General features: G+C 32.9%; 1 protein-coding gene and 1 pseudogene across 1 annotated transcript; one reads left to right on the forward strand and one right to left on the reverse strand.

Moving 5' to 3' along the window:
- Nucleotides 1-387: 387 nt before the first annotated feature.
- On the forward strand, nt 388-1,713 carry LOC140182378 (uncharacterized). The gene is made up of 3 exons (XM_072228562.1): nt 388-579; nt 697-1,106; nt 1,248-1,713. The coding sequence occupies exons 1-3, from the start codon at nt 388-390 to the stop codon at nt 1,711-1,713; spliced, it is 1,068 nt and encodes a 355-aa protein (XP_072084663.1).
- Nucleotides 1,714-3,204: 1,491 nt separating this feature from the next.
- On the reverse strand, nt 3,205-4,637 carry LOC112776702 (uncharacterized; annotated as a pseudogene).
- Nucleotides 4,638-13,763: the final 9,126 nt, after the last annotated feature.

Genomic DNA, 13,763 nt, shown 5'->3' on the forward strand with positions numbered 1-13,763 from the left:
GAGTCTGACTATCGCCGGTATGTGGGCAAGTGTTCTGAGTTCGGCAATGGGTGCACATGGTTGATTCGGCTTAGTCTCCGACAGCGCAAGAGGATTTGGGAGGTCAAACATTACAACGGACCGCATACTTGTCTCTCCACCTCCATTTCCAGCGACCACAGGAGTTTGGATTACCATGTGATATCGGCATTCATTATGCCAATGGTTAGGGCTGATGCATCCGTCAGCATCAAGGTGCTACTAAATGCCACCGCCGCACACTTTGGGTTTAGGCCGACTTACAGGAGGGTCTGGTTGGCGAAGCAGAAGGCTGTTGCCCTCATCTATGGTGACTGGGATGAGTCGTACAACGAGCTCCCAAGGTGGGTGTTAGGAGTCCAGTTGACGATGCCTGGTACTGTTGCAGTGCTAAGGACGAGCCCTGTTCGTGTCGGTGGACAGTTGGACGAGTCTCGAGCTTATTTTCACAGACTATTCTGGACGTTTCCACCATGTATCGAGGCATTCCATCATTGCAAGCCCCTAGTTAGTATTGACGGCACCCATCTGTATGGCAAGTATGGGGGAACGTTGCTTTTCGTGATTGCACATGACGGGAACTCCAACATACTCCCTGTTGCATTCGCATTAGTCGAGGGTGAGAATGCTGAGTCGTGGTCCTTCTTTCTCTCCCACCTGCGTGAGCATGTGACACAGCAGCCGGGTCTGCTGGTTATCTCGGACAGACATAACGGCATCAAGGCCACGCTTGAGGCTCCTAACGGAGGCTGGTTACCTCTGTCTGCATACCGGGCATTCTGCATTCGACATGTTGCGGCAAATTTCGCCCTCACCTTCAAGGGCAAAGACGCAAGGAGGCTACTTGTGAATGCGGCGTACGCTAAGACTGAGGTCGGGTTCCATTACTGGTTTGATATTCTTAGGTCCGAAGACCCGGCGATGTGTGACTGGGCAAACCGGATTGAGTATTCGTTGTGGACACAACATTGTGATGAAGGATGTAGATTCGGACACATGACGACGAATATATCTGAGTGTGTGAACTCGATCCTCAAGGGTGTCCGAAACCTTCCTATGTGCTCGCTAATGAAGGCAACATACGGAAGGTTGGCCGAATTATTTGTTCGCAAAGGGAGAGAGGCTCAGGCGCAGATGGGAACCTGACAACAATTTAGTCAGCACTTGGTGAAGTGTATAGAGGCCAACTTGAAGACGGCTAGGTGCTTCACGGTTACTGTGTACGACAGGGATAACTCCGAGTTCACCTTCGCAGAGACAACTCCGACTGGTTCTTTCTCACTGGGTAGCTACAAAGTCTCGCTTGCATCTCACACATATGACTGCGGATACTTCCAGGCACTTCATTTCTCGTGTCCCCACGCACTGGCATGTTGTGCCTACTCACGACTTACATGGGAGCCTTATGTCCACCAGGTGTATCGTCTTAGTTCGGTCTTTAGTGTGTATCAGATGGGTTTCACACCTCCCATTCCGGAGGGTTTCTGGCCACCATATGACGGGCCGACTGTCATCCCTGACCCCAATAAGAAGCGTGCGAGAGAGGGTCATCCCAGGTCCACTCGGATACGGACCAATATGGACGAGGCAGATCCGAACCGGCCAAAGAGATGTGGGCTTTGTCGGCAGCCCGGCCACACACGTCGGAGTTGCCCACAGCTCGGAGGAGCAGAGCACACACGGGGACATGATTAGGTGTATTGGTGGCTTTGGTACTTTTGTTATTTCAATTTCGCGTTTAGATTCCACTATTATCGGTTTTCTTACTTGTAGTTGGTGACTGATAGAATTTGTTAACGTTAGTGCGATGTACTTTGAATGGAATTTTAGTTAATGAATATGTTCTGTCTCCGCAGTTTTAAACGAAATGTATGTCTAATGCACACCGGAATAAATAACTGTACGAGTTTTATTAAGACATGATGCGGAAACTATGTTCGTAACTTAAATTTCTGTGTGGAACGAATTCTGAGTAATTCGAACCATGTTAGTTCGAATTACTTGGTGGCTATTTCTTCAGTGTAATTCGAACCTATTTGGTTCGAATTATGAAGTTAGAGTTTGAACCAAATTGGTTCGAATTATGTGGCTATGTGGTATATGTGTAATTCGAACCTATTTGGTTCGAATTACTTGGAAAGTGAGTTCGAACCATATTGGTTCGAACTACATAGAAATGTACTTTGGTTGATTGATGAATCAGATTTTGCTTTGGCTTATTTGTGTCAAATTGTTCTCCCTTTAGCTTGTTTACGTTTTTTACCCTTTATTTTGTTCTGGTTACTAACCTTGTTGTTAGGATTGTGCCATTGATAAAATTTATTTCTTGTTAGTATTTTTTGTTGGAACTGAAAACCGATTATAGGGTTGGGGTTTTGCTCTTTGTTGATTCATGAAAGTTGATCAAGAGTTCTGTTTTTCTGAATATTAAAGGAGCACTAGTTACCAATTTCTCTTATCATTGTTTATGTTCAGTGTTTGTTTTGTTATTTGGATTTGGGGTTCGCACTTTTTTCGTGGAATTCAATTTTGTGGAAAGGAAGTTTCTTTTAAATTTATTTTTTTTGTTAGTGAACTTTTTTTAGGACTATGTCATTGTTAAATTCTGTTTTTTGTGATGTTTTTTAACTGAAATTGAAATTTATTTTTGGGGTTAGGGTTCGTTCTAGTTGATTAAACATTTTCAATAACTCAAAGTTGATTAATTGCACCACCGCGACCTCCATCTTCACCAACCATCATGCCGGTGACCTCAAATATTGCCGTCTCAATCGCTGCAACTACACTCCATAGGAAGGGAATATATATGCAACATTTTAGGATTATGGTTTGTCATTTAGGACAGATTTGACCAAATTTCATAAAAATATTGTGCTAGCTGCCAATTGAGATGTAGAGGGGTGTACTGACATGTAACTTAACGTGCCACGTCAACTTCCCTTAACGCTGTTAACGTAAAAAGTGACGGAATGACTAACGTGACTAAACTGAAATCTTTCGAGAATAAATTAGATTAAAAAATCTTTTGGAGATCAAATTAGAGATCGCGTGATTTTTGAGAGACTAATTTAACCATTTACTCGCCAAAGTAACTTATAACACAACAAAGATACCACCGAAGTATCAATCATACCTAGCGCACATGGACATAACCTTTGATGCTGAAATTTGTTGGTAGATTTAGAATGGCCATCACAATTTCTGGCTACTCTGCGCCTCTTTCAATTGATAAAATGTGAACAATTAGTAGTTAGTACATTGCTTGCATTGTCTTCTTTTCTTTTCATCATAAACACAGCAACACAACAATTTGAATAACATAAAAATGTAAGTACAATTAAATACAAGCCACTGAAATTAAACAAATCAGGCTTAATATAATAAACATAGCACCCGCATACAAATATTATTGTTTCCTTGACAGTGAATCTATGGTCTTGCATAGCTCTTCCAGTTTCTTCATCCTCTGTCTTTCACTCTCAGTTAACAGCTATAAACGAAATTTGCATAACATAAAAAGACGTTAAACAGTTACCAAGAAAGTTAAAAGCATAGCATCAGAACTAATTGTCTCTATAAAATCACAATCTTAACTATATAAAACTATACCTCAACTAGTGTGGTTACAAGATGAGATTTCTCTTTGTTCTTTTCATTGAAAGCTTCCAAGGCCTCTTTATACTCTTTCTCCTATAAGTAAACCAAAGTTAATCATTATTGAGTTCTGCAAATTCATTATTAAATTTTCCTTAAACTGGTAGAGTAGGATGTTATATACTAGGGGTGGACTAGTATTTATTTTGTAGCCTCAAGATCAAGAATTTTACCTTCTTCTGGTAGTTTTGTCCCAATGGCTTCAAATCTCTGATAGCCAGTCAATCTTCTTGCGCACAATTGCAACTTCTTTCCTCAAAGGATCATCTAGCACTTCAAGCTCCTAGTACAAATCATGAAATTTGAAAACACATTGAAGATATGTGAAGTATGATTAAAATTAAACACAAATAATGAAAATATATAGATTCTAATACTACATAGAGAAATATTTTATTGTACTTATTTTGGTCAATATTTACTCTATCAACTAAAAACTTCTACATAACCAAGTTGGGTTGGTATAGCGGTTAGCTCATTAGTCCGCTTAAGCAAGTGTCGGGGTTCAAATCCCGCCTTGTGCATGCAGCAACTCATTGGCCAGCGGCAAACCCTTAAATGGAGCTCAGTACCGCGACGGATTAGTCCTTGGCCTGTCGGGCTGGGGGATACCGTGGGAAACCAAAAAAAAAAAAAACTAAAAACTTCTACATAGTCCATATTGAAGAACTTACTTCCCAAATGTGTGCCAAGCGCCTCGTCTCTTCCTCGGCGCGGCCAAGCTGGAGTTCAACCTTCTCTCTCACCTCAGTCTTCTTCCTCTCAATCTCTTCTTCCTTGGATTGAAATGTGGAAATGGGCAGCTTTGAAATCTGCTCATCCTCACACTCTTCTGTGGATAGCCTTCCACTGCTTCCAATGCTCCCAAGGTTCTTCATCTTTTGCATTTCTTCTTTGTTGCAGCAAACAAGCACCACATATGCTCCCACATCAACTCACTCCAACAACTCCAATGTGTTTATCTATCAAACGAAGACGCTTGTTTTGCTTTTGCTTCAATTTTCTTTCTGTCCCTCTCAACAAACTATATCCTTCTCTTGACTTCTAAAAGCAGCAAAAGGACAGCACTAGCCTTTCTTCGAATCTGTTGTTTCTGTAACAGACAACATATTAGATTCATAAGAAGAATATTATTTCCTTACTATATAGCTTTTTTTTTTTGGTTTCTCACTGTTATCCCCCAACTCGGTAGGACAATGACTAATCTGTCGCGGTACTGAGTTCTATTTAAGAGTTTGTCGCTAGTCAATGGATTGCTACATGCACAAGGAGGATTCAAATCTCCAACACTTGTTTAAGCAAACTAGTAAGCTAACCGCTAGATCAACCTAACTTAGTAATTGTTTTAAGACACAAAATAGAAAGAGTTGAGATGAAAAAAATTGTCTCCGCTATTTCCACATTTTAAATGGATAAAAAGTATATATAAGAAAAAAAAATCTGTTTTCTATCTCCTACTCCAAGAAATATCTGCTGAATTTTTTAGATACAAGGACCATGACTGTGAATTGCTAAAATATTGGTCAATTTTGTCATTGACTAAGATACGGTAGTGCGATTTGTCAAATTAAATTTACGGTGAACTTTTTTTTTGTGTAATGTAAAAGTCTGCAAATACAAAATGTTAGGGCTTGAAAAAAATTAAATAAATATAAATAGTCATATATTTTAAAAATAAAAAAAAATAGAGAAGAAAATCATTGAGTGACTTTTTCCAAATATTTGCATAATTTAAAATTATAAAAAATGAAAATAGGAAGACTGATTTTCAACGGGTAAAATGCGCTCATATAAAGGGATATCACCATTATTGTTCCATGTATCCGCTATCATTATCACTATCATATTAAAAATAAAATAAAAAGCCATATATTTGATGATGTTTATATTTCTATGGCAAGATATTCTCTAACACACATAGAGCCACCAATCATTGCCAGCCAAAATTTTAGCAGTGAATCTGGATTTAGTTTTGATATTACAGCCACAATGAGCATACACTTGATGGTGGATTATGATGAGGATTGTATTGTATGTGTATATTTTACAATCTTTTGCTTTTTCCAAAAGGCACTTGCAATCTTATGTTCAAAGCCTGAGAATGGGGCAATGGAGACTGAAGAAGGAAGTAATCTCAATCTGCATGTTCTGGTACCAACTTATGCATTCCTTCAAGCAAAAGATATATCTATATATGTATTTATGGAAGTTGGTACATTTTATTTGTGGTTAATAATTTATAATCTTAGTTTAATTAATTAACTGTGTGTGTCAAGCTCTAAATTGAACTCTTATAGAAAAGGGAAAATGTTTCATTTCTATAAATTGGGAAGAGCAATAATGTCTTCATATACAAGTGAGATAATCTATCTACCTATTTTTATTGGACGTTGTTAGGTAGACAATAGTTTTTGTGAATAATGTGAATAATGAGTTTTAAAATTAGTCCAATAAAGTAAAAAAATACTACACTCCCAAATTACCTATCTAAATCTTAATATTAGGATAACCATCCGCACACCTAATAAATTGAACATCCAATATATTTATTGTTCACATTGTTTAATATTTTCATGGTCTACTTATACTTTTCTATTCTTATTATATAAAAGTTAATATCAATTTTTATACATTAAATCTAAGCCATGTTTCTTCTTCTAATAAATGCTACATCATCAATTTTAATTACTTGACAAACCTTAAAAATTAACCAATTAACTTTTAATAAAATATTAAAAAATTAAATATCAAAACCATAACTCTCATGCATAATTATTAATTTATTATTCAATAAAAATATAAAACATTAATTAAATATAATAAATATCTACATTAAAATATTATATAATAATATTATCATAATAAATTTTAAATTATAAAATATTAAAATTTCATCCTATTTGACCTACTTATATATCACACATAAAACTTTTACTACTATTAATTTATTTCACAATTCGTAATTTATATATAAAAATATTTATACCAACAAATGAAGAGGAGCTTATCTACTTAGATATGATTCTATTAGATAATTAGGTATAAATAAAAATATTTATATATTTTTAAAACAAATTTACGAAAAAACATTCTTATTACTTTTACTATTTATAATTTTTTAAGTTTTTTGTAATACTTTATATATAATCATATTTTAAATTCTTCTAATTATACTTATTTTAATATGCTATTTAAATTAAAGAATTAATTTTGATCATTTTTTAATACTATTTTGAATTTGTATCACTCGAGATATTATCTGATAGAGTAGGTTTAAAAAAAATATTTACAGATATTTTGTTTTATGCTATTTAAATTATTCTTATTAAAAATAACTTATTCAATACATATATATATATATATATATATGACAATAAATATTCTGAAAACTTTTATTCTTACTATTATAGATGCCATTGAAAACCTGTATGCAATAGGAGAAGAAAAACAAGTAAATGTAAAAAAAAAATCTACAAAAACATAAAAAAATAAAGTTTTTGTGCTACAACATAAAAATGATTATAGATTTAAATTATAAAAAATTCTATCAAATTCCATCAAATTATACTTATCATGAAATTTTTTATCAAATTATAAATTACTAACTCAATAATATTATATATTCAAAATTAAATTAAAAGTTCCAAATCAAAGTACTACAATAACTTTTGTGCTATTTGATAAAAAAAAGTAAAAAAATTATTGGGCACAACTGCCTTTAATCTAATTACATTCCAAGTCACCAGTGATACTAAAGCACCATTTCAATTGAAGAATTTATACAACCTCACACTTATATTAGAAATCAAAGTAAATGATTTTAACTTTAAAAAATGCTCTCAACTGTTACCAAGATATTTGTCCCAACAAAAAATACTGAAACGCAACCCCCTATTACAATAAGTCTAATAAGTAATACTACAAAATTTTATTATTTAAAACATCATTTATATTACTTATTTATATTCTTCATTAATTATAGGAATTAACTTCACCAACACTAATATTATCAGATCTAGATGACATACTAATAAGAGATTAAGGAAAATGAAAAATAAACGAATCAAAACACATCTTTAGATAAAGAACATACATACAAAAATGGAACAAAAAAGACAATAAAAAATATATAGAAGTTAAAGAACATATGAAAAAAAAAAGTCAAACAACAACTGAAAAAAAAAAGGAGGACAAACACTTCATAAAAAGACTAAATCCGTCAATTAAAATAAATACAAAAATAAAAACAACAAATGAGATGCAGCTTTGTACAACTTCAATATAAAAAAAATTTATATTATAAATATTTTAAATAAAAATATATTAAATTTAATATTAATTTATATATATTAATTATTTTTGAACAATATATATTTATTAAAACTATCATTAATTTACCAATCTGTGTATCACGCAGGTCTCAATCTAATTATAAATAAAAGAATTTAACTAATATGTGTCTTAAACACATGATAAATTTATTATTAATAAAAAATTTTAAATTTTTATTTAATAAATATAAAATAAATACATGAAAAACTTAAATTTTTTATATTTTTAATAAAATTTTCTTAATTATAATCTAATATATGTTTTTAGGATATAAGATAGATAAATTTTAATAAAGTATAAAAAATAAAAAAAATGCTGAGCATCTAAGGAGAAGTAGAGTTCCAAAATATATTATTTTCAATTCCTTTCAACAAATACTAATGCGCTCCACATCAGATAAAAATATAATATTTTCAAAATTAATTTACTATTAAAATTAAAATAAAATAAAATAAAATATTATTAATTATAAATTATAAATTTAAATTATTGATATAAAATATAATAAATATAGTTAAAATTAATATGTTTTACTTAATAATAATATTTATGATAAGTTTTTTTTCATCTTTTTAAAATTTAAATTTAATTTTAATATGCTAACAATATAAAATATTTATAATTATATTTATTTTTTAGATGATTACATAGTTAATTTTACTGATATAATAATATGTGTTTCGATAAATATGTAAAATTATTTTACACTAATAATGTATTAAATTTGTTGTGATAAATATGAGAGTTGAGTTGGATGCCCATTATATCTGAGCGGCTCTGTTTCTCAATAATAAATGACATTAAGCAATAACAATCTTTTTTCTCTCTCTTTCATATTACTAATTTATTCTCTCTCTTTTTATATATCTTACTATAATATTAGTAAATATACTAATTATATCATTATATTGTGATATAATTGTGGTGAATATTACTATTAGAGTTATATAATTATACTTTATTTTATATTTATTACTTTTATTTATTTATTTATTATTTATTTACAACACATTATCAGCACAAGACTCTGATTAAATTTTTAGGAAGACTCAGGTAACAAATTTTCATTATGTCGAAACTCTCTCATCTTGAGTTCAATGCTCTTGATATATCTGGAAACAATTATTTATCATGGATATTAGATGCTGAAATCCATCTTGATTCAATGGATCTTGGAGATACCATTAAGACTGAAAATAATGCATCCCAGAAGGATAAAGCCAAAGCCATGATTTTTCTTCGTCGTCATCTTGACGAAGGATGCAAATGAATATCTCACATAAAAGATCCTGCAGATCTTTGAAAAGACCTTGAAGAAAGGTATAATCATCAAAAGACGGTGATACTTCTCAAACCGATATGATGGACGCACTTGCGTCTACAGGATTTTAAATCCATAAACGAATATATTCGTAATGTTTCGAATCACCTCACGAATGAAATTATGTGGAAAAAGATATCTGATAATGATATGTTAGAGAAACTTTCTCGACCTCCATGCTCGAATGTGCTCCTGCAGGAGCAGTATCGAGAAAAATGATTTAAAAATATTCTGAGTTAATTTCTTGCATTCTTGTTGCTGAACGCAACAATGAGTTGCTCTTAAGAATCACGAAACGCGCCCAGCTGGCGCCGCCATTTCCTGAAGTAAATGCGGCAAATCATTACCCCAGAAGAGATAAATGACAAGGTTATTATGGAAGAAAAATGAATTATGCTCAAAAGAGAGGATCTCACCAGAAGTGGGATAAGAAAGAAATATTGGGTAAAAATAATCAACATATGATAAGTGTTTCCGTTGTGGTGGAAAGGGCCATTGATCGCGTACCTGTCGTACACCAAGGCACCTAGTCGATATTTATCAAGCATTTTTAAAAAGGACGACAAAGGAAAGGAAATGAATTTTTTTTTTCAAATGATGATGAAATTCCACCACTTATTATGATTATCTGATTTCTTTGAGGATTCTGAAGGAAATATTGGTCATTTGATCAATGATGAAATAGTTTAATATGTGGGATTATTAAGTATCCATGTAAATAAATAATGTAAAGAATTTATTGTTAAGTTTTATTTTCTATATATTTAAGTTTCAAATATGATGTATATAAATAATGAAATATTAATGTTTATGAATTTTGAAATCATTAAATGTGTCAAGTTTTAAAATAAAATTTTAGTATATGACATTATTTTTATGTACAGTGTTTCTTAAAAAAATAATTCCGATCAAGTATTCAATTTAACTGTGCATACTACTCATTTTATTATTATTTGTCTTTGAAGAGAATGACAAGGACATATAGTGAAGATGTTTGCCTTGTGGATAGTGCAAGTTCGCACACCATTCTCAAAGTAATATATTTTATCATCTTGTGCCAAAAGAAGAATATGTTAATACTATCATTAGCTCAGGCAATGTGATTGAAGGCTCTGAAAGAGCTATAATTTTGTTTCTTGAAGAACGAAATTCATAATAATAATGCACTATTGTCTATCAGTCTTAAGAAACTTGTTAGTTTTAAATATTCGCCGAAATGGATATCATATTGAGACTAGAATGAGGAAAATCAGAGTCTTATGTATCACAACTCATAATTTAAATAAAAATGTTATATTAGAAAAGTTACCCTCACTTTCATCTGAGTTATATTATACCAAAATTAGTGCAATTGAATCACATGCCATTGTAAACCAGAAGTTTACTAGCCCAAATGAATTCATAACTTGGCATGATCGATTGGGTCATCCGGGAACAACCATGATGCGGAGAATTATTGAAAACTCCCATGGACATTCACTAAAGAACTAGAAGATTCTTAAATCTAGTGAATTTTGTTGTGCTGCATGTTCTCAAAGAAAGTTAATTTTAAGGCCATCACTAGTAAAGATTGGATTTGAGTCCCCTAAATTTCTAGAAGGATCAAAGTGATATATGTGGACCTATTCATCCACCATGTGGAGCTTTTAGATATTTTATGGTCCTGATAGACGCATCTTCGAGATGGTCACATGTGTGCTTATTATCTTCTCACAACCTGGTGTTTGCGAGATTACTGGCTCAATTATTAATTAAAAGCACAATTTCCAGAAAATTCAATCAAAGCAATTTGTCTTGATAATGCTGGTGAATTTACTTTCCAAGCCTTTAATGCTTATTGTATGGCTAATGGAATAAATGTTGAACATCAGTAGTTCATGTTCACACACAAATGGGTTGGCAGAATCACTTATTAAACGCTCCAATTAATTGCTAGACCCTTACTTATGAGAACAAATCTCCCAACCTCGGTTTGGGGCATGCTATTTTACATGCCGTAGCACTTATTCGTTTGAGGCCAACGAGTTACCATCAGTTCTCTCCTATGCAATTAGCTTTTGGTCAGCAGCCAAATATTTTCCATTTAAGAATATTCAGATGTGCGATATATGTTCCCATTGCACCACCTAATTGCACCAAATGGGACCCCAAAGAAAATTGGGAATATATGTTGGATATGATTCTCCCTCTATAGGGAGGTATCTTGAGATACAAACTGGAGATGTATTTAAAGCCCAGTTTGCGGATTGTCATTTTGATGAATCGAAATTTCCAACATCAGGGGGAGAGAATAAGCTTCCTGAAAAGGAACTTAATTGGAATGCATTATCGTTGATGCATTTAGATCCTCGATCAGGCATGTGAACTACAAGTTCAAAGATTTACATTTGCAAGAATAGCAATGAATTGCCTGATGCATTTTCTAATACAAAGAGGATAACCAATCTTATATACCAGCGAAAAATGCTCCAATTCGAATTGATGTCCCAGTTGGACAAATTGCCACCGAAGCAAAACATACCAGAAGTATGCAGGCTGTTGCTTCCAAAGACAAAAATTATCGAAAGCAAAAAGAGTAAATACTATCCTGTCAAAAAAGACATAGTAAGACACTGCAGTTGTCAAAATTCTGATATAGTTTAATGCCAGAAGACGTTCAATACCTGAAATTGTGAAAATGCGGAGATCTCGATAAATTATGTCTTTACAGGAGAGAAAGGGACAAAATAAGAAATTGTTTGATGAAATATTTGCATATAATGTGGCATTAAATATCATGCATGAAAGTAAGAATCTCGAGCCACGATCAGTCGAAGAATATCAACAAGAAATGATTGACCAAAATGGGAAAGAAGCCATGAAGGCTAATTAGACTCACTTGCAAAACGTGAAGTCTTTGAACATGTAGTCCGTACACCTGAAGATGTAAAATCTGTTGGATACCGACGGGTATTGTGAGAAAACGAAATGAAAAAATGAAGGTTGCGCTACAAAGCCCGACTTATGGCACAAGGTTTTCACAAAGGCTCGGTGTAGATTATGAAGAAACATATTCACTTGTAGTGGATGCGAAACATTACGTATTTGGTCAGTTTATTTGCATATCATAACTGCATATGCATTTAATGGATGTGGTAAACAGCCTACTTATATAGCTCATGATATTTATATGAAAGTCTCTGAAGAACTAAAGATATCTAACCATCCAATGAATATTTACAGGGTTATACACAGCAAATTGCAAAGATCTTTATACGGTCTAAAAAATTGGACGAATTGTATATCATTTTATTGAGTTTGGCCAAAAATAGAATAAGAATGATGTATCTGTCATTTTTTCATAAAGAAATCTGCATCTGGATATTATAATTGTTGTGTCGTTGTGATTTAATATCATGAGATCCTAAAATTCAACAATATAAAAACTTTAAAAGAAGATTGAGATGAAAGATCTGGAAAGACTAATTTTGTCTCGATTACAGATCGAGCATAAAAAAAGGATCTTTATTCACAACAACATACCAGAGAAATCTGAAGAGATTTTATAGAAATCACATCCATTAGTACCTCAATGATCGTAATCTTGGATGTGGAAAGGACATTCTAAGGAGAAATGAGATATTCTTGGTCCTGAAGTACATATCTAGTGCATAGAGCAAATGTATCTTGCTAATAAACTGATATAATTCGCGGAATTTACTAGCAAAATAGTTCCTCTCCAACCAGAAGAATGGATGGAATTAAGCAAATCTTTCGATATTTTCGGAACGGTTATTGAGTTTTATCTAGGTCCAAGTCACTATTAGTTGCTAGCAGAGCATGATATTTCTGATCAATAAAGGAGATCTCAAACAGATACCCTTCATATATGTGGTAAGCTACTATCATGGAGGTCACGAACAGTACGATGCAGCAACATCTTTAATCAGCTGATACTAGCGATACATGAAGTGCGCGAGTGTTTTTGCTCAGGATCTATCCAATGGTATTCTGTCATTATAGGATGATTGATCATAAGATAGCTCCACTGTTCTGTTGAGAAAACATCATGATTCCAATTCTAAGGTGGATACACAAAGGTGATAGAACAAGCATATTCTCCCAAATTCTTCTTCACTCATGATCTTCAAAATCAAGGGACAATTGATGTCCAACAGATCTGCTCAAATGATAATCTGGCAGATTTATTTACAAAGTCACTCCCAAAATCCTCCTTTGAAAGATTGCTATATGAGATTGGGATGCACCGATTTTGAGACATTAAATGATGTCGACAAGAGGGGGAGACCGTACTCTTTTTCCCTTGGTCAGATTTTTTTTATTGGATTTTTCTTGATAATGTTTTTAATAAGGCAGTCCCCATCACAAAGGATATTGTACTCTTTTTCCTTCACTAAAATTTTTTCCCATTGGGTTTTCTTTAGTAAGGTTTTAACGA

The sequence above is a fragment of the Arachis hypogaea genome, chromosome 19, assembly GCF_003086295.3.
Source record: "Arachis hypogaea cultivar Tifrunner chromosome 19, arahy.Tifrunner.gnm2.J5K5, whole genome shotgun sequence".
Taxonomy (NCBI): Eukaryota; Viridiplantae; Streptophyta; class Magnoliopsida; order Fabales; family Fabaceae; genus Arachis; species Arachis hypogaea.